The following is a 27,708-nucleotide window of genomic DNA, read 5'->3' on the forward strand; positions in this document are numbered from 1 at the left end:
AGCATCACTAATGTTAACGACCCCCACCCCCAGCACAATGGTGTGGAATCACTGCCCTTACTGAGGTTCTTTCCAGTCTATGAACAACAGTTGAACTGGGTATATGTCTGCCCTTGGAGTCATGAAACAGCTGGGCCATTTTGTCCCAGTTTGGAGTTGATTGCTGTGGACACGCCCCTCACTGAAGCATGGTGGAGTTTGGAAGTCTCTCCTTGACATATTTTGTGTTCATCTGAGTATCTAGGAAGCAAGGTTGTCCGCCTTTTCAGGCAGAACAAATCCCTCTCCCAAAAAAACACCACAGTCACCTTTACACACGTTATCTTTGTGTACATGTGTGGTCCTTGGATTGGGAAGGGAGGAAGAGAGAGAGACAGAGAGAGTGTTGTGTGTGCAAAGTCTCCACTCACAGTCACGAAATAATTTCAGATGAAGAAGAGTCAGACAAAGACAAATATCACATGATATCGCTTATTTTGATATCTAAAAAACTGCACTTATTTACAAAACAGACTCACAGAGAAGGAACTTATGGATCCAAGGGGGGATAGTGTCTGGGTGAGGTTAGATTGGAAGTTTGAGATTGACATGTACACCGGCTATATTTTAATGGATGACCAACAAGGACCTACTGTATAAAACAGAGAATTCTACTTAATATTCTGTAACTACGTAAGTGGGAAAAGAATTTGAAAAGCAAGAGATGCATGCATATGTATAACTGAATCACTTTGCTGTACACCTGAAACTAACACAGTTAGTTCCTTAATTACATATATTACAATGGAGAATCTTTTAATATTTTCAAAGAACCATAATATGCATGTCTGTTCCTCCATAAGAATGCAGAATAAAAGTCTCTATTAATGAGTTTTAATTGGCAACCTGCACTGAGCCTGAAATATGATGTGGGTACATGTGATTTCTCTTCTGCAAAGAGTTAAGGTTAATGAGATTTATCATGAGCTTGGGAAAAGCATCCTGCATGGTATACACAAAGCACAGTTACTACTTCCTAAAGGCAGCAAGATCTGTTCAAATCCTCTTAGGTTTACAGTGTTTAGGGAAACAAACGTGGTGCTCGGGCCGTGAGGTGTGGTCGGTGATGTGGCTCAGGTCAGACTTCCATCCCTGGTGTGAGAAGAGGCTGGCCATCTTCCCATGTGACATGAACCAGGCTGACTGTGCCAACAACCCCGACGGCTTTCCGCATCCTGTGACTCAGTCAGCTTTGCTCAGTTCTGCCTCCTGTCTCACAGAAGCAGAGCCATGTGCCCCACACTCCTCAGCCTCCTGAGTCTTGGTGAGTCTGGAAGACATGGTTGGAGAGGGTTATGATGGAAATCGTGTGGTCTTCACACCATTGACCAGGTTCCCTGGATGAGGGTGCCAGGAATGTGGGGTCCATCAGAACTAGCCATCTCTGACATGCTTTTCCCTCTAGGATTCTGTGTGAGTCTGAGGATCTGGGCAGCTGTGGGTGAGTCCTCCCCATCCCTTATTTCTCTGTTGAGCAGAGCAGTTGGGGCTGATGCAGAGGACACAGTAGGGCTGGGGTGAGACCCCTGTGAGTACAGTGAGAGCCACGTGCCCTGTGGATCCCAGGACCTCCTATTGGCCTTGATACTCATCTTCACTCTCCCCAGAGGTTAGCCTAGCTCTGGACTCTGGACCTGAAGGAACAGTGTGAAGTCTGGCAGCTGGGCCCACTGAGTGCCATTTCAATCATGAGAGGGGAGCAAGTGGCTGCACCCCAGAGACCCCTCTTGGACAAGGTGGCTCATGGCCTCTCCATCCAGCCTTTAACACCAGCATCTGCAGGAGCACCCACTAGAGCTGACCCCAGGGAAGGGGCTGGCCATCAGGCAGGGCCTCCTGGACCTTGTCACAGATTTGATGGAGGTTAGCCAACAAAGGAGCGAGGGTCAAGGTTTACTTCCTTCTTTGCAGGCAAGTGGCTTTTTCACTGCTTAGTTGTGTTAGTGTTAGTCGCTCTGTTGAGTCTGACTCTTTGCAACCCCATGGACTGGAGCTCACCAGGCTCCTCTATGCATGGGATTCTCCAGGCAAGAATGCACGAGTGGGTTGCCATTTCCTTGACTAGGGGATCTTGCCAACTCAGAGACTGAACCCTGCTCTCTTGCACTGCAGGAACATTCTTTACCATTTGACTTACAATAAATGCCACAGGGAAGTCATTTCCCTTCTTGTCCAGGCATCCATTTTTTGTGTGTGATGTTTTCTTTTGCCTGCATTGTGCAGCTTGCAGGATCTTAGTTCCCTGATCAGGGATTCAACTCAGGCCCTTGGAAAGAAAGTGCTGAGTCCTAGCCATTGGACCACAAGGAAATCCCCAGTGTTTTGTGTTTTGAGAGAACCTTTCTCAACATTTTGTCAGCCCAAGGAGTGATTCTTCGAGAAGAATCACTTCTGAGAATCGTATTCTTAGAATCTCAAGATGTCCGTCCTGGGTTGACTGTGTCTCTGTCTGTCCCCAGGCCCCAGGTGGCCCTGAGCATCAGGGTGATGCACTTTAGGGGAGGAGAGTTGGAAGAATTGAAGGGGAAGCGCTCATGAGGGCAGTGGGGAGAGGGGATCATTCCTATTTTTCTCTCAAAGCCTGTGTCTCCTTCTCTCCTAGGTGAATATGAGAAGCCCTCTTTGTCAGCCTGGCCAAGCTCCATGGTTCCCTTAGGAAAGACTGTGACTCTTTGGTGTCACTCCGGTCCTCCATTTGTGATATTCAGACTGTTCAAAAGAGTTGGGACCAGTTTGCACAAGCTCCAGGGACAACATTTCAACACCTTCACCCTTGGCCCGGTGACAAGAGAACATGCTGGGTCCTACACATGTTCTGGAGCCGACTGGTCTCGCTTTGTGTGGTCCGATGTCAGTGATCCCCTGCCGATTATGGTCACAGGTAGGAGGGGTGCAGCCCAGCCCGGGACACCTGTGCCTTTAGGCAATCCTATCCTAGGTCCACGTGCCTGTGCAACCAAAGACGTCCTCAGGACTCCCAGCCAGAACTGAACCAAGGAAAGAGAACTAAGTCTGAGAGTTTAAATTCAGGGTGTTGAATAGAGGGATGCGTTCCCCTGGCTCAGGAAGGAGGAGCCTCCCTAGGCATGAGTTAGACAGGATGCTGCCACTGCCTGCCAACTGGGAGGCTGATGGGGGACCCTGATCCAGCACCTGCCACCCAGTAGGGAGCAGTAATCCCATATGAAGGAGCTGGGGTCCCAGTTAAGACCAAGTCAGCCCAAGAATCATTCCAGAGGCATGAAGAGGGGGTCAGAGGTGGGGAAATGTTCACTTTTTTCTCCACCTCCTTCCCAGTCTCCTGCCAGTCATCACCCACATTCTAGGAGACAAGTGTGAAGTGAGCCAGGTATGTATTATACCTGGTATGTATTCTACCAGAGAAGCAGACCCACCCCAGCCCCCCACCATGCATAATAGAGATGGAATGAATAAGAGCACTGCAACCCACTCCAGTATTCTCAACTGGAGAATCCCATGAACAAGAGCATGGCAGGCTACAGTCCATAGGGCCCACAGAGGCAGACACAATGAAGTGACTGAGTATGCATGCATGAAGCTGAGAGCAAACCCAACAGCTAAAGAGCTTAGAATAAACACAGAGGAGGCTGGAGGTCTTGAGCAAAGAGAAACAGAAAAGCATGAGCCAGAGCCCGAGGACAAGGCTGAAGAAAATGCAACAGAACAGGCAGGAAGGGTAATTGGCTTTGCTGCTTCATGAGGTTTTTCACAACTTCAGATGTCAGGGGAAGCGCCGAGGTGGGGTGACTCACTGAAGCTCACACCCTGTTTGCTTCTAGATGTGTCCACAAAACCCTCCATCTCAGCCCACCCAAGCCCCCTCATGCATGCGGGAGAGAATGTGACCCTCTGCTGTCACTCATTGATACTGTTTGAAACATTTATCCTGCACAAAAAAAGCAGCACAGGGCATTTCCAGAGTCGTGGAGAGACGTTCACTGGTGGGCATGCCCCAGCTGACTTCTTCATTGGCCCTAAGACTTGGGTGAGTGTGGGCACCTACAGATGCTACGGCTCTCTCAGATGCTCCCCCTATGAGTGGTCAGCCCCCAGAGACCCCATGGACATCATCATCACAGGTGAGTGTGGCCAGACCAGTCCCTTCTGCTCTCTGTCTCACAGAAGGCCTGGTGTCCAGTCCAGCATTAGTACCGGGAGAGAATGACAGGTGGGCAGAGACACTCACAAACTCGGGAGAAGGAACAAAGCAGAGAGAGGAGGTGTGAAAGCAGAAGGGAGAAGAGAACAGAGTCCCTGCCATGCGCTAAGGGGAAGACACAGCCGGTGACAGAGCGAAGGAGCGAGAACGTGAAGAACGACCCACGGAGAAAAATGTACCAGAGCAGGGGCGCGGGCAGTTCCCCGCTCAGGCAGCCACCGATGGTGGTTACAGGGTTGGTTTCCCGCTTTCATGTCAGAGCTGCCTTCCTCTGTCAGCAGCACATGTGGTACCAGATGCCCTCCAGTCCGGCCCCTGGGTGATGGAGATGGAGGTTGACACCCTGACGTTGCTCAGCCTCTTGGTTTAATGTGTCCTTCTGCACAAAGAGGGAGGAGTGGTCCCTCCAACCCTCCCCGCTAAAGAGTGTCTTCCAGTCCCTGGGGGTGGGCATTGCAGCCTTGAACACGCCCTCAAGAATGAGATGCTCAAAGATTGAATGAGATTCTGGCAGTTTCCACTCCATAAGCTCTTCTTCTGGGTCAATGCCATGTTTTCTGATAGTCCCTGCAATAGTTAGTAAGTTCCATTTATTTCAAGAGAACTGCACGTTTAAGGTTTAAAAAGTTTTTTTAATTTATGTATGTTGAAGTCTAGTTGATTTAAGATGTTGTTAATTCCTGTTGTACAACAGAGTGATTCAGTTATTGATATATATATATATCAATATATATATATATATACTCTTTCTTTAAAAAAGGACATTAAATGACAATCCATTTTAAAAATTACTGATTTGTTCACGAGGATTTTAAATGACACTCCATTTTTAAAGTTATTTCTGACTGTTTCCCTGTGCCGCATATCCCTTACTGTGGGTCTTTCTCCCCTGGCGGTGGGTGGCCTATTCATTGCAGTGCTTCTCTTGTTGCACACTTCTGGCTTTAGACCTCTATTTAGGACTAGAGTTACTTTGTGCTCTGAGATCAAGGTCTTCTCCTTCCAGGTCGGTCGAAGAAACCCTCTCTCTCAGCCCAGGGGGGCCCCGTGGTGAGGTCAGGGGAGAATGTGACCTTGGTCTGCAGCTCTGAGATCGACTTTGATCAGTTCCATCTGCTCAGGGATGGTGAGGACCTTGGGCGCCTGCTTGCTGCAGGGCGGGGCCCCCATGGAGCACTCCAGGCAGAGTTCCCTCTGGGTCCTGGGACCCCAGCCCACAGCAGGATCTACAGGTGCTATGGCTCCTTCAGTCACTCTCCCTAGTCGTGGTCAGACTCCAGCGACCCACTGTTCCTGTCTGTCACAGGTGAGGAACCGCTTCCTGGCCCATGCTTTGTTGTTCCTGTTCAATCGCTATGTTGTCTCCAATTATTTGTGACGCTATGGACTGCAGCATGACAGACTCCTCTGTCCTTCACTATCTCCTCCTCATGGATCATAGTCTTGTAGTGGCGAAGGTGCCTTCATACCTCAGGGAAGCTATGAGCCAGTCGTGCAGGGCCACCCAAGACAGATGGGTCATAGTGAAGAGTCCTGACTAAAGGTGGTCCCCTGGAGGAGGAAATGGCAGCCCGCTGCAGCATTCTTGCCTGGATAACCCATGAAGAGTACCATGCTTTACATTATAGAAAATGAGATTGCACTGGGCAAATAGTCCATTTGGGTTTTTGCATAACATCTTACTGTATCATGAGCTCTATCTCAAGGGCTCCGTGTTGCTGTCAGGGGAACCATAGCGTTTCTGGAGAAATGGAGGCAATGAGACCAGAACCAGAGAACCAGAGAAGAGAGATGGTAGATGGCATCTCAACCCTCTTCCACCTCCTGTGTGGATGCTCCACAGCAGAGTCCTGTCTATCCAGGCAAATAAAGAAAAGGGTCAGGGTAGACTCAGGGGGAGGAGAGGCTGGGCTGATTTGGGAAGATCAGAGATTGCCTTGGCCCCTTGTCTTAATGTTTTCCCAGAAGCACCTCTGACATACAGGTGATTTCCCAATTAAGGAGCACAGACACTCTTTCCCAGATCAGAGAGGATGTCTCTAGCTTACAGCTGTCTTTCACCACCAGGCATATCCTTCCCACCTCCTTCCACCATCCCTTCTCCAGGATGGAGGGTTTACTCGGTGCATTAAGAGGGAGGGGCCAGAAGCTCTCCCCTCCCCCATCAGTGCTCTGAGGGATGATAGAGTCAAGGACAGGCAGGAGGTCAACCTTCCAGAAAGAATAGTCCTCATTCAGTGGGTATGAGGAAAGTTACTGTTCACCCCTTCTGGCTTTTCTCCCCTAGGATCCACTACAAGTACTCGCCCATCAACCATGGATCCACACACCACAGAAGGTAAGCAAGATGGTCTCCTCCCTCAGCAAGTTTCTGAGAAGACAGGGGGCTCCTGTGTGAGTGTTGGCTCTGCCACTTCCCATCTCTGTGACCCTGGGCTCCTTAACGTCCCTGTCATGTCAGCATTTGAGACTGTGGTCTGCCTAGAACCAGAGGGGGCATCGAGCTTCTCATGCTCTGTGACTGGGAATTTCTAAGTTGAACAAAGCGGGTTAGAGTGACCTAACCCTATGCTTAAGGGAGAGGCTCATCCTCCCTCACCCAGGATCTTTGCAGAAAGATGGCAGGGCCAGGGGAAAATTTTAGGGAGCACCTTAAATATGTGTTATTTCTCTGTTAGTGTTTTGTGAACTAAGCATTCAACAGGGCAGAAATAGAAGTGTTCATATCTTCTTGAGGATTCCATTCCAGGTCTATGTGGATGGAGGGGGAAATGTATTGTGGATTAAAGGGTCACATTCATCCAGAAACACCATGCCTTGTCATACGGGGCAGCAGAGAAAAACTGCATCCGTGCCGGGGGACCTTGGTTCAGACGTGTGCTGGTCTTGCAAGGCCCATTTATTCAACCACTGCTAGCATCTCTCCTGGATTCTTTGGTACCTCATGAGTTGTGGAGACCATAAATGATCAGGTTGATAGATACTGACAGTTTGATGCAAGAATACAATAAATCCAGTGTGTAGGGGCACAGCATGTGCAACGAATACTCAGACTTTCCTTTTGCTTGTTGGCAGAAACACAGCTTCCTCAAGAACACTCCAGCACATGGTACATTGTCCTTGGTCTCTCCATAGCCTTCACCTCTAGCAGCATCATCCTTGCTGCTCTTGTCTGTCACTGGTGTTCTACCCCAAATCGTAAGTCTGAAGAGGCGAGCTCAGCATCATCTGACCTAGGGGGAGGTGGGCTCATAGCAGAGTTGGCATCGTCACTTCCTGTAGGTTAAAAACTGATTTCCGTTGTTGTAATCCCTGATCGAACATTTCCAGAGACCCATGGAACACTGTTCTTTTTATGAAAATATGTATTGATTTATTCTTGGCCACATCAAGTCTTGGTTGCAGCATGGGAAATCCTCATTGTGGAGCTGGGGTGCAGTTCAAGGCTGCAGAGCTCGTGGGCTCAACAGTTGTAGCATTAAGGATAGTTGCTTCAAGGCATGTGAGATCTCAGTTCTCCCACCAGGGATAGAACCCACGCTTCCTGAACTGGAAGGTTGACTCTTAATCCCTGGGCCACCAGGGATATTCCAAGCCCTGTTCTTCTCTTCAACTACAGCCATCCATTTTTCTGTCCTACATGATCTTGGGACTCTGCTGATATGTAGAAGAGCTTGGTCCCCAACAAGACATAGGATGGGTCCGTGGGTTTGCACAGGCTCCCGAGACAGTCCATGAATGGCTGGGCTTGTATATGGAATGTTTTGTTTGGTTTCATTTAGTGGAATAGACAGGCTCATCTACCTGGGGCACACCCCTGCCTTTTTCTAACTTTGATGTAACTATCAAAGTTACAGAGGTCTGGAATAACTGCATCCACCCTGAAGAGGCTTTACTCTTCCATTCACAGATGTTGCCATCATGGCAGGAGAGCCCATGGAAGACAGAACAGTGAACGGCGAGGTGAGTCCTCCAGCCCAAACCTTTGCCATAGTCTGAGCCCCTCCAATGCCCAGCAGCCCAGCCTTCGAAGATCACATCTCAGTCCATCATTCTCCCCTCTCTCCTCTCAGGACTCTGCACCAGAAGATGTGATATACGCTCACTTGGACCTCGGGACCCTCTCCGAGAGACGGTCCACTCCCGCTGCCTTGAGGCCCATGCACCCCTCTTTCGAGCCCATTATCTATGAGGAATTCAACATAAACTAAGACCGTGCTGAGCCCTGACCTGTCCCCATCCTCTGAGCACACAGAGTGTTACAAATCAAGGACCTAGATCTATTGTTAAAGGGGCTCCTCGTGGACACTCCATCTTCTCCAAAGGAGCCCAGCAGCTCTGAGGTGAAGAGTGGAGTCCAAGAATTATAGTATCATGTTCAAAAATCCTACCACTTCTGAATAATCTCCTGGCTATTCTAGGACTCAATTGTAACTATCTCACTGTTTGGGGAGATGCTATAATCAGTTGCTCATACTAGATAGCTTATCATGATCACCCTACTTTTTCTAAAATTCTAATAAAGCATAAAAAACTTGCCAGTTGATTCTTCAAATTACTCAGTTTAAAATAAAATAAAACCAATAAAAGAAAACCCCTCTTCAGGAACATTTTACAAGGGTAAACTTATTTACAGGCCAAAACAGACTTGTAGACTTAGAGAACAAACGTAGAGTTACCACAGGGGAGGAGTGGTGGGACAGATAGAGGGGAGTTTGGGATTGACGTGTGAACTCTGCTATATTTAAAATAAAATGCTTTGCATGAAAAAATAATAATGCTAGTTGGCAAAACAAAAAGATGAAGTATACTCTGAGATAGCCATTGTGGTGCCACTAACCATATGAGGCTGAATACATGCATGCTAAGTCAACTCAGTCATGGCCGACTCTTGCGACCCATGGACTGTATCCTCCCAGGCTCCTGTGTGCATGGGATTCTCCAGGCAAGAATCCTGGCATCGGTTTCCCTTCCCTTCTCCAGGGGATCTTCTCAGCTCATCGAACCCAGGTGTCTCATGTCTCTTACAATGGCAGGAGGATTCTGTACCACTGAGCCTCCAGGGAAGCCCCTCAGCTTTCTAAAAAGAACAAAGTCCTGACTTTTGAGAACATGGATTGACTTGGAGGACACTATGCTTAGTGAAATAAGTCAGACAGGGAAAGAGAAATGCTGTATGTTTTCACTTATATGTGGAATCTAAGAATCAAAATAGTGATTTCCTTGATGGTCCAGTGACTAAGACTCTGGGTTCACAATGCAGGGGCTCCAGGTTCAATCCCTGGTCAGGGAACTAGATTCCACAAGCTACAACTAAAAAGATACCGTGTTCCACAACTCAGATCTGATGCAGCCAGATAAACAATAATAATTATTAAGAAAATAAAAATAAACAAACAAATATAACAGAAGAGAATCAGACTCACAGATTCAATGAAGAAACTAGTGGTTACTGGAGGGGAGAGGGGAGAGGGGTGGTTATGAGGGGCAGCAAAGTATGTAGACTGGATTAAGGAACACCAACAACCATTTATAAAATAAATAAACTCACAGGGTTATAATGTCCAGCACAGGGATTATAGTCAATATGTTATAAATTATGTATTTTGTGTAATCTCTGAAAATACTGAATCACTATGTAATACACCTCTACTAATATAATATTGTAAGCCAAGTAGACATAAATTATTAAAAACTGTGTCATGTTCAAGGAACTTGGCCATGCATACATAGAAAAGAATATAACATATACGAAAATCCATAAATTAAAAAAATCATGAAATTAGCATTTTCAATAAAGACAGTTTTACTGCAGATGTCATAGAGATGGTTGAACATTAAAGATAAAATATAATGCTTGGAAATTTTTAAATATAGGAATGAAATAAGAAATGCTATGAAAATCATATCAAGAATGAAAACAGAAAATAATTCAGTGCCTCAAAGTCATAGCAGATTAGATATTGCGGCTTACATTTTTGGTAAACTTGAAAATGTAGCCAAAGGTAGGTTGGGTCAGAGGTTGTGGTTGAAGTTTGTTAAACAATCTGAAGAGACAGAACTGGCCTTAAAATTTTCCAGGAAGCCCAATTCCTCCCTCAGCCAGGGCCCCCACACTCTGCCTTTTTTAAGGTAAGAAGAGCCTGTGTGAGTCACATGGGCCCAATCCCGGGAATGGGAATATTCCTCATGCCTCGGGGCAGTTAATCCCGTGGGCCACAAGCCCATGTGCCTAGAGCAGGTGCTGCACAACTAGAGAAGCCACGGCGATGAGAGACCCTGCTCCATAGCAAAGATCAGCCCCCTTCCCACACCTAGAGAAAGCCTGTGCACAGCGATGAAGAGCCAGCACAGACAAAACCCTGCAACAACCAGCCACACCTCCTCCTCTTTTAGTGTGTGGGTGTAAGTGTGAAAGTGTGAGTTCACACGTGGGTGTTTAATCTGCATTGTTCTCTCTTCTCCTTGGAATTTTCTTCCCCATGGGCTAGGGTTATTTTACATTCAGTAAACACTGTGGGACTATCCCTTTCACACCCCAAAAAGCCCATCTAACTCAAGTAAGATGATACTTTGGGGCAAAAGTTCACGATCTCGTTGGTCTGCTGGCTTTCCAAATAAAGTCACTATCCCTTTCCTGAAGACCTCATCACTCTGTCCCTTGACAGGCAATGTGAAGTTGGACTCAGAGCACATTCATGAGACTTTAGCAGAGGTGTCATTCGTTTAGCCAAATTCATAGCCGTCAGTCTCACAGTTGATATCTGTGGCTTAAAAGAAGATATGCAGATGGCCAACAGGCATATGAAAAGATGCTCAGCATTGCTAATTAGTAGGAAAGGCAAATCAACACTGAAAGGAGGTACCACCTCAGACTGATCAGAATGGCCATCATTAGACAGTTGATAAATAACATGCTGGAGTGGGTGTGGAGAAGAGGGAATCCCTCTTACACTGTTGGGGAAGTGTAAACTGGTGCAGCCACTGTGGAAAACAGTATGGCAGTTCCTCAAAAAAAGTAAAAACAGAGTTTCCATATGATCCAACAATTCCAGTCCTGAGCATGTACCTAGAAAAAAAATTTACCTTGAAAAGATTGATGTACCCCTTGTTCATAGCAGCAACCTTACAATAGCCAAGACATGGGAACAGCCTATTGTCCATTGAGAGATGAATGGATAAAGAAGCTGTATATGTTTATCCACACAGAGAATGAACACCACCCAGACATTTAAAGAATGAAATCAGGCCATTTGCAGTAGCATGGATGGACCTGGAGATTAACATATGAATGGAATCAGAAAGAGAAAGACAATTTTCCTGTGATATCACCCATATGTGGAATCTAAAAGGAACATATCAATGAAACAGGAAGAGACTCAGAAACATACAGAACACGCTTGTGTTTGCCAAGGAGGGATGTCTGGAGGCTTGGGATGAGCAGATGAAATCTATTTATACATAGAATGAATAAAGAATGAGGTCCTACAGTATGGCACAGGGAATTCTATTCAGTATCTTGCCATAAATCATAATGGAAAAGAAGATACATGTCGAGCTGAATCAATTTGCTGTATGGCAGAACTGAACTATACTTCAATAATATTTTTAATTTTTAAAAATTTGTGGTTTAAATATCTGCAATGAAACATTATACGGCAGTAAAAATGCACAAACTGAAATAACAATACAGATCAATTCTGAAACATGATATTAAGTAAATACAAGGACATTTTAAGAAGGGTGACTGTACTGTTACTCCATTACATACATAATGATCAAGAGGAGTCCAGATTTATAACTTAGGGAGCATCACTAATGTTAACAACCCCCCCCCCCCAGCACAATGGTGTGGAATTGCAGCCCTTACTGAGGTTCATTCCTGTTTATGAACAACAGCTGAACCGGGTATATGTCTGCCCTTGACATTCTGAAACAGCTGGGCCATTTTGTCCCAGTTTGGAGTTGATTGTCGCGGACACGCCCCTCACTCAAGCATTCTGGAGCTTAGAAGTCTCTACTTCACATATTTTGTGTTGATCTGAGAATCCCAGGGATGGGGGAGCCTGGTGGGCTGCCATCTACGGGATCGCACAGAGTCGGACACAACAGAAGCCACTTAGCAGCAGCAGCAGTAGAGTATCTAGGAAGCAATGTGGTCTAACTTTTCAGGCAGTACAAATTCCGCTCCCCAAAAAACACCACAGTAACCTTTGCACATGTTATCTTTGTGTACATGTGTGGTCCTTGGATTGGAAACGGAGGAAGAGAGAGAGACAGAGAGTGTTGTGTCTGCAAAGTTTCCACTCACAGTCACGAAATAATTTCAGATGAAGAAGAGTCAGAGAAAGACAAATATCACATGATATTGCTTATTTGTGACATTGAAGAAAATGAACTTATTTACAAAACAGACTCACAGAGAAAGAACTTACAGTTACCAGGGGGGATAGTGTCAGGGGAGGTTATATTGTAAGTTTGGTACTGACATATACACACAGCTATATTAAAAATGCATGACCACAAGGACCTACTGTGTGAAACAGAGAATTCTACCTAATATTCTGTAGCTATCTAAGTGGGAAAAGAATTTGAAAAGCAGCAGATGCATGTATATGTGTAACTGAATCACTTTGCTGTACACCTGAAACTAACACAGTTAGTTCCTTAATCACATAGGTTACAATGCAGAATTTTTTCATATTTTCGAAGAGCCATAATACACATGTCTGGTCCTTTCATAAAATGCAGAATCAAAGTCTCTATTAATGAATCTTTAATTGGCAACCTGCACTGAGCCTGACATATGACATGGGAACATGTGGTTTCTCTTCTGTGAAGAGTTAAGGTTAATGAGATTTATCATGAGCTTGGGAAAAGCATCCTGCATGGTATATACTGAAGCACAGTTACTACTTCCTAAAGGCAGCAAGATCAGTTCAAACCCTCTTAGGTTTACAGTGTTTAGGGAAACAAATGTGATGCTCGGGCCATGAGGCATGCTCCGTGATGCGGCTCAGGTCAGACTTCCATCCCTGGCGTGAGAAGAGGCTGACCGTCTTCCCATGTGACATGAACCAGGCTGACTGTACCAACAACACTGACCGCTTCTGCATCCTGTGACTCTGTCAGCCTTGCTCAGTTCTGCCTCCTGTCTCACAGAAGCAGAGCCATGTGCCCCACACTCCTCAGCCTCCTGAGTCTCGGTGAGTCCAGAAAGACACGGTTGGAGAGGGTTATGGTGGAAATCGGGGGGTCCTTGCACCACTGACCAGGTTCCCTGCATGAGTGTGCAAATAGTGTGGGGTCTATCAGGACAAGCCATCTGTGACGTGCTTTTCCTTCTAGGATTCTGTGTGAGTCTGAGGATCTGGGCAGCCATGGGTGAGTCCTCCCCAACCTTTATTTCTCTGTTGAGCAGAGCACTTGTGGCTGATGCAGATGACAAAGGGGGACTGGGGCGAGACCCCTGTCAGTACAGTGAAAGCCGCATGCCCTGTGGATCCCAGGACCTCCTATTGGCCTTGATACTCATCTTCACTCTCCCCAGAGGTTAGCCCAGCTCTGGACTCTGGACCTGAAGGCACAGTATGAAGTCTGGGAGCTGGGAGATAGGCCCAGTGAGTGCCATTTCAATCATGAGAGGGGAGTAAGGGGCTGCAGCCCACAGACCCTCCCCTACAAGCTGGCTCATGGCATCTCCAGCTGGCCCTTAACAACAAGATCTGCAGGAAGCCCACTGGACCTGAGCCCAGGGAAGGGTCTCCTCATCAGGCAGGGCCACCTGGACCTTGTCACACATTTGATGTCGGTTAGCTAACAGAGGAGCCAGGTTCAAGCTTTATTTCCTCCTTTTTGGTCAAGTGGGTTTTTCACTTGTTACCTCTGTTACTGTTAGTCACTCAGTCATGTCCGACTCTTTCCGACCCCACGGAATGTAGCTCACCAGACTCCTCTGTCCATGTAATTCTCCAGGCAAGAATACTGGATGGGGTTGCTATTTCCTTCTCCAGGGGATCTTCCCTACCTGGGGACTGAACCCTGCTCTCCTGCATTGCAGGAAGTTTCTTTACTGTGTGAGCTACAACAAATCCAACAGGAAAGCCCTCTCATTTCTTTTCCATGCATCAGTTATTTTGGTTGTGTTTCTTTTGCCTGCATTGTACAGCATGCAGGATCTCAGTTCCATGATTAGGGATTCAACCCGGGCCCTTGGCAGAGACAGTGCTGAGTCCTAACGACCAGACCACCCAGGATTCCCCAGTGTTTTGTGTTTTGAGAGGGTTTTCAACATTTTTTCAACCCAAGGAGTTGTTCTTCTCCTGATCAGAATCACTGCTGAGAATCATATTCTTAGAATCTCCGTGATGTCTGTCCTGGGTTGACTGTGTCTCCATCTGTCCCCAAGCCCCAGGTGTCCTTGAGTATCAGGGTGATGCCCTTTAGGGTTGGGGCCTTGGAAGAATTGAAGGGGAAGCACTCCAACAAGACCGGTGGGGAGAGGGGACCATTCCTATTTTCCTCCCAAAACCTGTGCCTCCTTCTCTCCTAGGTGAATATGACAAGCCCTCTTTGTCAGCCTGGCCAAGCCCCATGGTTCCCTTAGGAAAGACTGTGACTCTTCAGTGTCACTTCCATTCTCCACTTAAGAGATTCAGACTGTTCAGAACAGATGGGGCCAGTTTGACCGAGCTCCATGGAAATCATTTCAACACCTTCACCCTTGGCCCGGTGACCAGAGAACATGCCGGGTCCTACACATGTTCCGCGTTCTCCAGGTCTCTCCCTGTGTTTTACAGACACAGTGACCCCCTGCAGATTGTGGTCACAGGTAGGAGGGGTCCAGCCCAGCCCGGGACAGCCATCTATGCAGGCAATCCCATCCTAGGTCCAAGTTCCTTAGGTGGTTCAAGATTTACTCAGGATTTCCAGCCAGGAATGAACCAGGAAAGAGAATCCACTCTGAGAGTTTAAACTCAAGGTGTTGAGTAGATCAGATGCTCTGGCAAAGGAAAGAGGAGCCTCCCTAGGCGTTAGTTAGACAGGATGCTGCCACTGCCTGCCACCAGGGAGGATGGGGAACGACCGTGATCCAACACCTGCCACCCAGTAGGGAGGTGTAATCCCATATGAAGGAGCTGGAGCCCCAGGGAGGAGTCCCAGGAATGTCTCCAGAAGGATGAGGTGGGTGTCACAGATGGGGAATTATTCCCTTTTTTCTGTACCTCTTTTCCAAACTCTTGCTAGTCATCACTCACATTCTAGATGAGGGTGAACAATGTCAGGGAATGCATCGTCAGAACCACCCAGCTCCCCAACACATATTAGGGACAGGATGAAGCTGAGAGGATGGCAACCCACTCCAGTATTCTCCCCTGGAGAATCCTATGGACAGAGCAGCCTGGCAGGCTATGGTTCATGGGGTTGCAGAGTTGGACAGGACTGAAGTGTCCGAGTATGCATGCCCGAAGCTGAGAGCAGATCCATCAGCTAAGAGCTTAGAATAAACACAGAGGAGGCTGGAGGTCTTGAGCAAAGAGAAACAGAAAAGCATGAGCCAGAGCCTGAGGACAAGGCTAAAGAAAATGCAACAGAACAGACAGGAAGGGTAATTGGCTTTGCTGCTTCACGGGAACCTTTTTCACACCTTCATATATCAGGGGAAGTGCCGAGATGGGGTGACTCACTGAAACTCACACCCTCTTTACTCCTAGGTGTGTTCACAAAACCCTCCATCTCAGCCCACCCAGGCCCCATCATGCGTGTGGGAGAGAATGTGACCCTCCGTTGTCACTCACCGCTGTGGTTTGACAAATTTATCCTGCACAAAACAAGCAGCACAGGGCATTTCCAGAGATGTGTAGAGACGCTCACTGGTGGGCATGCCACAACTGACTTCATCATTGGCCCCATGACTTTGGTGAGTGCAGGCACCTACAGATGCTACGGCTCTCTCAGCCACTCCCCCTATGAGTGGTCAGCCCCCAGCGACCCTGTGGATATCATCATCAGAGGTGAGTGTGGCCAGACCAATCCCTTCTGCTCTCTGTGTCACAGAAGGTGACAGCATCAGTACCGGGAGAGAATGACTGGCGTGCAGAGACACTGACAAACTCTGGTGAGGGAACAAACCAGAGAGAGAGGAGGTGTGAAAGTGGAAGGGCAACGAGAACAGAGTCCCTGCCGTGTGCTAAGGGGAAGACACAGCCAGTGACAGAGTGAAGGAGCAAGAACGTGAAAGAATTACCCACAGAGAAAAAAGTGCCAGAGCAGGGACGCGGGCAGTTCCCTGCTCAGGCAGCCAACGATGGCTGCCTAAGGGGTTGGTTTCCCGCTTTCATGTCAGAGCTCCCTTCCTCTGTCAGCAGCACACTGTGGTACCAGACGCCCTGCAGTCTGGCCCCTGGGTGATCGAGATGGAGGTCGACACCCTGAAGTTGCTCAGCCTTGTGGTTTAAGGCATACTTCTGCCCAAAGAGGGGGGAGCGGTCCCTCCAACCCTCCCACTAAAGAGTCCCTTCCAGTCCTTGGAGGTGGGCATGGCAGTCCTGAACACACCCTCAAGAATGAGACAGTCAAAGATCATAAGAGATTCTGGAAATTTCCACTCCATAATCTCTTCTTCTGGCTCAATGCCATGTTTTCTGATAGTCCCAGCAGTAGCTAGTAAGTTCCATTTATTTCAAGAAACTGAACGTTTGATTTTTTAAATTTATTTTTTATTTATGTTTGTTGAAGTCTAGTTGATTTCAGATGTTGTTAATTCCTCTTGTACAACAGAGTGATTCAGTTATTCATATGTGTGTGTGTGTGTGTGTGTGTGTGTATATATATATACACTCTTTCTTTAAAAAAGACATTAAATGACAAACCATTTTATTTTTTTAAATTTATTTATTTTTTATTTTACTTTACAATTCTGTATTGGTTTTGCCATACATTGACATGAATCCACCACGTGTGTACATTAATTTGTTCAAGAGGATTTTAAATGACACCCCATATTTAAAGTTATTTCTGAAGTTTTCCCTGCAACGGGTATCCCTTACTGGGGATCTTTCTCTCCTGGCAGTGGGCAGCCTTCTCACTGCAGTGCCTCTCTTGTTGCACACTTCAGTCTTTAGTCCTCTATTTAGGACTAGAGTTACTTTGTGCTCTGAGATCAAGTTCTCCTGCTTGCAGGTCGGTCCAGGAAACCCTCTCTCTCAGCCCAGGGGGGCCCCGTGGTGAGGTCAGGAGAGAACGTGACCTTGGTCTGCAGCTCCGAGAGCGCCTTTGACCAGTTCCATTTGTTCAGGGAGGAAGAGGACCTTGGGCGCCCGCTCGCTGGAGGGCAGGGCCCCCGCGGAGCACTCCAGGCAGAGTTCCCTCTGGGTCCTGGGACTCCAGCCCACAGCGGGGTCTACAGGTGCTACGGCTCCTTCATTCGCTCTCCCTACTCATGGTCAGACTCCAGCGACCCACTGTTCCTGTCTGTCACAGGTGAGGAACCTCTTCGTGGCCCATGCTTTGTGTTCCTGTTCAGTTGCTATGTTGTGTCCAACCCTTTGCCACCCTGTGGACTGCAGCACGACAGACTCCTCTGTTCTTCACTATCTCCTCCTCATGGATCATAGCCTTGTAGTGGTGAAGGGGCCTTCGTACCTCAGGGAAGCTATGAGCCAGTCGTGCAGGGCCACCCAAGACAGATGGGTCATAGTGCAGAGTCCTGACAAAACGTGGTCCCCTGGAGGAGGAAATGGCAACCCATTCCAGTATTCTTGCCTGGAGAACCCATGAAGAGTCCCTTGCTTTACAATACACTAAATCACATTGTGGTGGTCAAGAAGGCCATTTGGCTTTTCCCATAATATCTTCCAGTGTCACTGAGCTCCTTCTGAAGGTCTCCGTACTGGCGTCAGGGAACCTTAGGGCTTCTGGAGAAATGGAGGCAATGAGAACGGGAGAGGAAGGGATTTGGCAGATGGCATCTCAACCCTCTTCCACCTCCTGTATGGATGCTCCACACCAGAGTCCTGTCTATCCAGGCAAATAAAGAAAAATGTCACAGTAGACTCAGGAGGAGGAGAGGCTGGGCTCATTCAGGAGGTTCCAAGATTGCATCATACCCTTGCTCTTAATGTTTTCCCAGTAGCACCTCTGACATACAGGGGATTTTCCAATTAAGGAGCATTGATACTCATTCCCGAAGCAGAGAGGATATCTCTTGCTTACAGCTGTCTTTCATCACCAGGCATATCCTTTCTGCCTCCTTCCACCATCTCTTCTCCTGGATGGAGGTTCTACTCAACACATTCATGGTGAGGGACCAGAAGCTCTCCCCTGCCCCATCAGTGCTCTGAGGGATGTGAGAGTCAAGGACAGGCAGGAGGTCAACCTTCCAGAAACAAGAGTCCTCCTTTGGTGGGGCGAGGAAGGTTACTGTTCACCCCTTCTGCCTTTTGTCCCCTAGAATCCACTACAAGTACTTGCCCATCACCCATGGATCCACACACCACAGAAGGTAAGCAAGATGGTCTCCTATCTCAGCAAATTTCTGAGAAGACAGAGGGTTCCTGTGTCAATATTGGTTCTACCACGTCCCAGCTCTGTGACTTTGGGCTCCTCACAGTCCCTGTCATGTTAGCATTTGAGATCATGGTCTGTATTAGAACCAGAGCGGGCACTGAGTTTCTGATTCTCTGGGACTGGGAATTTCTACATTGAACAAAGTGAGACAGAGTGACTTGACCCCATGCTTGAGGGAGCTGCTCACCCTCACTCAACCAGCATCTTTGGGGAAGGATGGGGGCAAGGGGAGAATTTTAAGGAGCACCTTCAGTATGTACTATTCCTCTGCTAGTGTTTTATGAACTAAACATTCCACAGTTCAGAAACAGAAGCGTCATGTCTTCTAGAGGATTCCATTCCAGGTCTATGCGGATGGAGGGGGAAATATATGGAGGATTAAAGCAGTCCCCATTCATGCAAAAGCACCATGCCTTGTCATATTGGCAGCAGAGAAAAACCGCATGGGAGCCCAGGGGACCTGGTTTCAGACCACTGCTGGTCTTGCATGGCCTCTTTACTCCATCCACTGCTAGCATCTCTGCTGGATGCTTTGCTGCCTCCTGGGAAGTCAAGACCATACTGATTAGGTTGAGAGCTGCTGACACACTTTGACACAAGAATTCAATAACTCCTGTGTGTAGGGGCAGGGTGTATGCAACGGATAACCAGACCTTCTTCCGTTGGCTTGTTGGCAGAAGCACGGCTTCCTCACGGCCACTCCAGCCAGCTGCACCTTCTCCTTAGGCTCTCCGTAGCCTTCATCTATACCAGCATCTTCCTCGCTGTTCTTGTCTGTCACTGGTTACCCACAAAGTATGAAGAGCCAAACTGTCACTGGTGTTCTACCCACAATCGTAAGTCTGAAGGAGGGAAGCACAGCGTCATCTGACCCAGGGGGAGGTGGGCTTATAGCAGAGAATGGCGTTTTACTTCCTGTAGGTTAAAAACTGATTTCCATTGTTGTAATCCGTGAGGGAATATCTTCCAGAGGAGAATGAAACCATGTTCTTTTTATGAAAATATGTGTTAATTTATGTATTTATTTTTAAATTTACAATAGTGTATTGGTTTTGCCATACATCAACATGAATCTGCCATAGGTATACATGTGTTCCCTATCCTGAACCCCCTTCCCTCCTCCCTCCCCCTACCAGCTGCCTCAGGTCTCAGCTGCAACATTTGGGATCCTCATTGTGGTGCTGGGGTGCAGTTCAAGGCTCCAGAGCTGGCAGCCTCAGCAGTTGCAGCATTGAGGATAGTTGCTTCAAGGCATGTGGGATCTCAGTTCTCCCAGCAGGGATAGAACCCACACTCTCTGCACTGGAAGGTGGACTCTTAATCCCTGGGCCACCAGGGACACCCCAAGCCCTGTTCTTCCTTTCAACCACAGCCATTTGTTCTTCTCCCCTTTATGATCTTGGGAATCTGCTGATAGGCATTAGAGGATGGTCAATAACGGAAGATGTAAGATGGGCTCTGTGGGTTTGCACAGATTCCTGAGAGAGTCTGTCAGTGGCTGGATTTATTTATGGGATGGTTTTTTTTTTCTTTTTTTTTAACTTAGTGGAGTAGACAGACTCAGCAACCTGGGGCATATCCCTGCTGTTTTGGCTTTGATGTCCCCACCAAAGATATGGAGGTCCAGAAGAATCGCCCCAACACCAAGAGCCTTGAGTGTCTTCCATTCGCAGATGTTGCCATCACAGAAGGAGAGCCCAAGGAAGACAGAACAGTGCACGGCGAGGTGGATCCTCCCAGCCAAACCCTTGCTATAGCCCGAGCCCCTCCAGTGCCCAATGCCCCAGCCTTCGAAGATCGCATCTCATTCCATCATTCACAACTTCTTCCTCTCAGGACCCATCAGCAGAGGACGTGATCTTCGTCAACTTGAACCACAAGACCCTCTCTGAGAGACTGTTCACTCCCACTCACCTGAGCCTCATGCACCTCTCCACCAAGCCCAGTATCTATGAGGAATTCGATGTAAACCCCCTCCATGCTGACCCTGACCTGGCCCCATCCTTTGAGCACACAGAGTTACAAATTGAAGAGCTACATCTCTTTTTAAAGGGGTTCCTCCGTGGGCACTCCTCCTTCTCCTCCAAAGCAGCCCAGCAGCTCTGAAGCTAAGAGTTGAGTCCAAGAATTATAGGATCGTCTTCAAAAATCCCACCAGCTCTTAGTAATCCCCTGGCTATTCTAATACTCTATTTTAACTATCTAATGTTTAGGGAGAAGTTATTCTAATCAATTGCTCATACAGGGTAGGGTACCACGATCATACTACTTTTTTGAAAATTCCATACAAATTGTAAAATTATTTGTTCTAGCTCTGTGAAAAATAACGCTGGTACCTTCATAGGGATTGCATTGAATCTGTAGATTGCTTTGGGTAGTATACTCATTTTCACTATATTGATTCTTCCAATCCATGAACATGGTATATTTCTCCATCAATTAGTGTCCTCTTTGATTTCTTTCACCAGTGTTTTATAATTTTCTATATATAGGTCTTTAGTATCTTTAGGTAGGTATATTCCTAAGTATTTTATTCTTTTCGTTGCATTGGTGAATGGAATTGTTTCCTTAATTTCTTTTTCTACTTTCTCAGTATTACTGTATAGGAATGCAAGGGATTTCTGTGTGTTGATTTAATATCCCGCAACTTCACTATATTCATTGATTAGCTCTAGTAATTTTCTGGTGGAGTCTTTGGGATTTTCTATGTAGAGGATCGTGTCATCTGCAAACAGTGAGAGTTTTACTTCTTCTTTTCCAGTTTGGATTACTTTTATTTCTTCTTCTACTCTAATTGCTGTGGCCAAAACTTCCAGAACTATGTTGAATAGTAGTGGTGAAAGTGGGCACCCTTGTCTTGTTCCTGACTTTAGGGAAAATGCTTTCAATTTTTCACCATTGAGGATAATGTTTGCTGTGGGTTTGTCATATATAGCTTTTATTATGTTGAGGTATGTTCCTTCTATTCCTGCTTTCTGGAGAGTTTTTATCATAAATGGATGTTGAATTTTGTCAAAGGCCTTCTCTACATCTATTGAGATAATCATATGGTTTTTATTTTTCAATTTGTTAATGTGGTGAATTACATTGATTGATTTGCGGATATTGAAGAATCCTTGCATCCCTGGGATAAAGCCCACTTGGTCATGGTGTATGATCTTTTTAATGTGTTACTGGATTCTGATTGCTAGAACTTTGTTAAGGATTTTTGCATCTATGTTCATCAGTGATATTGGCCTGTAGTTTTCTTTTTTTGTGGCATCTTTGTCAGGTTTTGGTATTAGGGTTTTGGTGGCCTCAATGAATGAGTTTGGAAGTTGACCTTCCTCTGCAATTTTCTGAAAGAGTTTGAGCAGTTAGGTGTTATCTCTTCTCTAAATTTTTGGTAGAATTCAGGTGTGAAGCCATCTGGACCTGGGCTTTTGTTTGCTGGAAGATTTTTGATTACAGTTTCAATTTCTGAATTGTGATGGGTCTGTTAAGATTTTCTATTTCTTCCTGGTTCAGTTTTGGAAAGTTGTACTTTTCTAAGAATATATCCATTTCTTCCACGTTGTCCATTTTATTGGCATATAATTTCTGATAGTAGTCTCTTATAATTTCACAATTTGTATGGAAATACAAAAAAAAAAAAACTTGAATAGCCAAAGCAATCTTGATAAAGAAGAATGGAACTGGAGGAATCAACCTGCAGGACTTCAGGTTCTATTACAAAGCCACAGTCACCAAGACAGTATGGTACAGGCACAAAGACAGAAATATAGATCAATGGAACAAAATAGAAAGCCCAGAGATAAATCAACACATCTATGGACACCTTATTTTTGACTGAGGAGGCAAGAATATACAATGGATTAAAGGGAAAACTAGTCAACCACTTGTAAAAGAATGAAACTAAAACACTTTCTAACACCATACACAAAAATAAACTCAAAATGGATTAAAGATCTAAACGTAAGACAAGAAAGTATAAAATTCCTAGAAGAGAACATAGGAAAAACACTCTCTGACATAAATCATAACAGGATCCTCTATGATCCACCTTGCAGAATACTGGAAATTAAAGCAAAAATAAACAAATGGGACCTAATTAAAATTAAAAGCTTCTGCACAACAAAGGAAACTATAAGCAAGGTGAAAAGACAGCCTTTGAAATGGGAGAAAATAATAGCAAGTGAAGCAACTGAAAAACAACTAATCTCAAAAATATACAAGCAACTTGTGCAGCTCAACTCCAGAAAAATAAATGACCCAATCAAAAAATGGGCCAAAGAACTAAATAGACATTTCTCCAAAGAAGACATACGGTTGGCTAACAAACACATGAAAAGATCCTCAACATCACTCATCAGAGAAATGCAAATCAAAACCACAATGAGGTACCATTTCACACCAGTCAGAATGGCAGCAATCCAAATGTCTGCAAGCAATAAATGCTGGAGAGGGTGTGGAAAAGAGGGAACCCTCTTACACTGTTGGTGGGAATGCAAACTAGTACAGCCACTATGGAGAACAGTGTGGAGATTCCTTAAAAAAACTGGAAATAGATCTGCCTTATGACCCAGCAATCCCACTGCTGGGCATACACAATGAGAAAACCAGAATTGAAAGAGGCGTGTACCCCAATGTTCATCGCAGCACTGTTTATAATAGCCAGGACATGGAAGCAACCTAGATGTCCATCAGCAGATGACTGGATAAGAAAGCTGTGGTATAGATACACAATGGAGTATTACTCAGCCATTAAAAAGAATACATTTGAATCAGTTCTAATGAGGTGGATGAAACTGGAGCCGATTATACAGAGTGAAGTAAGCCAGAAAGAAAAACACCAATACAGTATACTAACACATATATATATATGGAATTTAGAAAGATGTTAATGATAACCCTCTATGCGAGACAGCAAAAGAGACACAGATGTACAGAATTGACTTTTGGACTCTGTGGGAGAGGGAAAGGATGGGATGATTTGGGAGAATATATTGAAACATGTGTACTGTCAGGTAAGAAACGAATTGCCAGTGTATGTTTAATACAGGATACAGGATGCTTGGGGCTGGTGCACGGGGATGATCCAGAGAGATGATATGGGGTGGGAGGTGGGAGGGGGGTTCAGGATTGGGAACTCATGTACACCCGTGGCTGATTCATGTCAATGTATGGCAAAACCAATACAGTATTGTAAAGCAAAATAAAGTAAAAATAAAAATTAAAAAAAGAAAATTCCAATAAAGCATAAAAATTTGCAAGTTGAGTCTTCAAATTATTCAGTTTAAAATAAAAGAAAGCCATTAAAAAAAAAAACCTCTGTTCAGTAATAGTTTACAAGGATGAACTTGTTTACAAGACAGAAACAGACTTGAAGACTTAGGGAAGAAACTTAGAGTTACAGAGGGGAAGGATGGGGGGATAGATTGGAAGTTTAAGATGGACATGTGCACACTGCTATATTTAAAACAAAATGCTTTCCATGAAACAATAATGAAAGCAATGCAAGTTGGCCAAAGAAAGATGAAGTATATTCTGTTTGAGATATCCAGTGTGGTGCCACTTGCCACATGAGGCTGCGTGTGTGTGTGCTAAGGCAATTCAGTCATGTTCGACTCTTTGTGACCCCATGGATGCTGTGTAGCTCGCTAGGCTCCTCTGTGCATGGGATTCTCCAGGCAAGAATTTTGGAGTGGGTTGCCATTCCCTTCCCGAGGGGATCTTCTTGACCCAGGGGTCAAACCTTCGTCTCTCATGTCTCTTGCATTGGCAGGCAGATTCTTTACCACTGAGCCATCGAGGAAGCCCCTTCAACCCATTCCCAGCCCTGTGCCCTGAGGGTGCTGGGGTTCCAGGGGTAGAAACAGGACAAGATCCCCCTAGTCTGGATCTGCACTGGCCGATAAGGTAGTTATCCCGTCACGAGGTACAGACAATGACTCACAAGTATATGAAGTGAAGCATTCAGTTCTTCAGTCACACCCACCACATTTCAAGTGCTCAGTAGCATCATGTGGCCGGGTGCCATGATGCACAGGGCAGATGGTAAAAAGTCCCGTCATCACAGAGAATTCTACAGGACATTCCACTTCAAATCACTGAGGGCTGCAGAGAGAACATTTGCCCCAGGGAGGCTTTGCATGTGTTGTGTTAATCCATCGATATTTGCATGTTTTGTCTTTTTTGCTTCTTTTCACCAAAGCCAAGGATTTGAGAATCTTGTGCCTTTTAAGTTATCAACTGGTGGTACAATGTGGCTTGGCTCAACCACGTGGAGGGATGAAGAGGATAACATCATGAGGACCTCGGTGTGAACTGAGCTGGCAAGTGGGGTGAAGATCAAGCTCCACGGAGCTTTAGTTGCTCATTGAGCTCTCTGTGTGTGATGTCTCTCCTGGCTTAGACCTAACCCACCCAAGAACTCTTTTACCAAGAAATGTCAGCATTGCTTAAAGTGAAGACATTCTGGGGCTCCTGTGTTGCTTCTGTGACTGTTTCCATTTTTCAGCTAATTATCTTTTTTTTTTTTTTGCCTCTAGGTGCAGGGAGCAGATGTCATAATCTTCATTTTTCTGAATGTTCACAGTGTAGACATGAACCCCAGTTATCCTCATATATTTTCTCTTAAAAAATATTTCAATGTTAGCATTTGATGCCCACATTCTGCAGAATCTGAATTCTTCAAACAACTACAGAAGATGGGTTTACCTGGGTCATGGGTGTATTTCTCCTGTGTGGCACCAATGCCTGGTACAGAGTAGGTGCTCTGCAATAATTTATGAACTGACTGAAGATGAGAAGTAAATTCCATTTCTGGAGGGGACTGGGAAAATAAAGCTCTGAGTACTAGTTTAGCCAGATTGTCCAGGGCTGATTCAGAACAAGAACCTGGGCCCCACCCTCTAGAACAGGCGGTCAGACTGGGCAGAAAGAGAAGGAGCTGAGACCTCAGGTCTGGGCTGAGATGCCTCCTGAGCCCTGCCTGGAGACATAAGTGCCGGGTCCGTGGAGGGGTTGGCCCCTGCTTCGAGTCCACGGCCATGGGAACCCCGAGGGGTGGCGGCAGGCCCCGAGGCACCACATCCGGTTTGTCCTCTGGGGCCCCATGGTCTCCTCATCTGTACAGGGCGGGGGCAGGAGTGGCTGGGTGCTCAGAGCTGCAGACATCCTCTCTGAGCTTCCATCTTCTCTGAGCTTCTCCTCCTTTGCCAGATGTGCAGGGCAGGGAAGAGACCTCAGGAGGGCATGGGACTCCCACCCTGCCCCCAGTTCAGGGGAACCTCATGTTTCGGGCAGCTGGAGGGGCCAGAGAGCCTGATGGGGAGAGAATCAGCCCAAGCTTTTGGTGGCAAATCTCTCACTTCCAGGGCTGAGTATGGGCCAAAGGACCCTGAACCCTGCAGGTGTGTTCTCCTGGGTCTCCTGGGACCCATATCTCACTTGAGTGCCAGGAACTTGGTGGGGGGCAAGGTCGGGACACTGGGATTCTAGAGTGATGCTGGTGAAACCTGGAAGGGCTCCCGAGCTGAGCTGGAGAGTGAGCGGTGGGGAAGTCCTAGGACTCAGCCTCTGACTTCGTTCCATAGACCTAACACAAACTCCCCCTCTGGGCTGAGACTCTTTTGGGCAGCTCAGGCTGCCCATGTGAATACACCGTACGCAGAGTTGGAATGTTAGAGTGAGCACACAGACCATCAGGGAGCATGCTGCAGCTGGCCTGCACTATTTGGAGAAGGAAGTGGCAATGCATTCCAGTATTCTTGCCTGCAATATCCCATGAACATTGGAGCCTGCCAGCCTACAGTCCATAGGGTTACAAGGAGTCAGAGATGACTGAGTGACTTCATTTTCTTTCATTTAATTTTAAAATTTATTTATTTTACTGCTTCTATTTTTAATCTCATCATATACATATTTTATTGAATGTAGTTGACTTACAGTGTTTCAGGTGCACAGCAAGGTGATTTTCAGTTATACCAACACGCGTACATTATTTTCAGATTATTCTCCATTTTAGGTTATTACAAGATATTGACTAGAGTTCCCGGTGCTATACAGTAAATCTTTGTTGCTTGTTGCATATCTTTTTTAAAATTAGAAATCTAGCATTGTATTCATTCTTCTATTTTTAAATTTATGGTATATTCTTCATCAGTGTTATGGTACACTGATAGTGAAAGCTTGATGCCAAAATCCCACCATGTCCACGTTAAAAGTAAATGGAAAACAATGGCAATGTTAACTGAGGGAGGAAATACTGAATCACATTATTTTACTGGTGGGCTTTTTTGGTGATTCAGATGATAAAGAATATGCCCGCAATGCAGTACCAGGGTCCAGCCCTGGTGGATCCAGGGCATTCGAAGCAGGGACGGCATCAGCGAGCATTTATTTGTTTAGAGATATAAAGAGAGATTAGGAAAGATTAGTGTAGTGGAGGCAGAGAAGGCAATGGCACCCCACTCCAGTACTCTTGCCTGGAAAATCCCATGGATGGAGGAGCCTGGTAGGCTGCAGTCCATGGGGTCGCTAAGAGTCAGACACGACTGAGTGACTTCACTTTCACTTTTCACTTTCCCACATTAGAGAAGGAAATGGCAACCCACTGCAGTGTTCTTGCCTGGAGAATCCCAGGGATGGGGGAGCCTGGTGGACTGCCGTCTATGGGGTCGCACAGAGTTGGACACGACTGAAGTGACTTAACAGTGTAGTGGAGAAAATAGAGGAGAAAAGAGGCTGTATTCCTTGGTTTACATAGAAAGCCAATAAAACCCCAAGACAAGGGATTTGCACTGTCTACATAGGCTGCAGGTGTCTGCTTGAATAGCGGAGGGTGCCCCACCTTGGGCTCCCTCTCCCGTGGGTCTTAGAATCCCAGGCAAATAAGTAGACACTGCGAGGCTTTATGCCCCAGATGGGAATTAGCCTGA

General features: G+C 46.2%; 1 protein-coding gene and 1 pseudogene across 1 annotated transcript; both read left to right on the top strand.

The window, feature by feature from the left end:
• Positions 1-1,269: 1,269 nt before the first annotated feature.
• Positions 1,270-8,794, top strand: LOC120871881 (annotated as a pseudogene).
• Positions 8,795-13,391: 4,597 nt separating this feature from the next.
• On the top strand, positions 13,392-20,893 carry LOC120873029 (putative killer cell immunoglobulin-like receptor-like protein KIR3DX1). Its single transcript, XM_040253784.1, has 9 exons — positions 13,392-13,425; positions 13,568-13,603; positions 14,772-15,050; positions 15,934-16,233; positions 17,402-17,701; positions 18,672-18,722; positions 19,465-19,623; positions 20,461-20,513; positions 20,624-20,893. The coding sequence occupies exons 1-9, from the start codon at positions 13,392-13,394 to the stop codon at positions 20,891-20,893; spliced, it is 1,482 nt and encodes a 493-aa protein (XP_040109718.1).
• The last annotated feature ends 6,815 nt before the right edge of the window (positions 20,894-27,708 follow it).

Source organism: Oryx dammah, unplaced genomic scaffold, assembly GCF_014754425.2.
Source record: "Oryx dammah isolate SB20612 unplaced genomic scaffold, SCBI_Odam_1.1 HiC_scaffold_13, whole genome shotgun sequence".
In the NCBI taxonomy this organism is placed as follows: domain Eukaryota; kingdom Metazoa; phylum Chordata; class Mammalia; order Artiodactyla; family Bovidae; genus Oryx; species Oryx dammah.

Coding starts and splice junctions, on each gene's coding strand:
- LOC120873029 (XM_040253784.1), top strand. CDS start 13,392: ATGTGCCCCACACTCCTCAGCCTCCTGAGTCTCG. Junction 13,604..14,771: donor GAGGATCTGGGCAGCCATGG/GTGAGTCCTCCC, acceptor CTTCTCTCCTAG/GTGAATATGACAAGCCCTCT. Junction 18,723..19,464: donor GGATCCACACACCACAGAAG/GTAAGCAAGATG, acceptor GCTTGTTGGCAG/AAGCACGGCTTCCTCACGGC.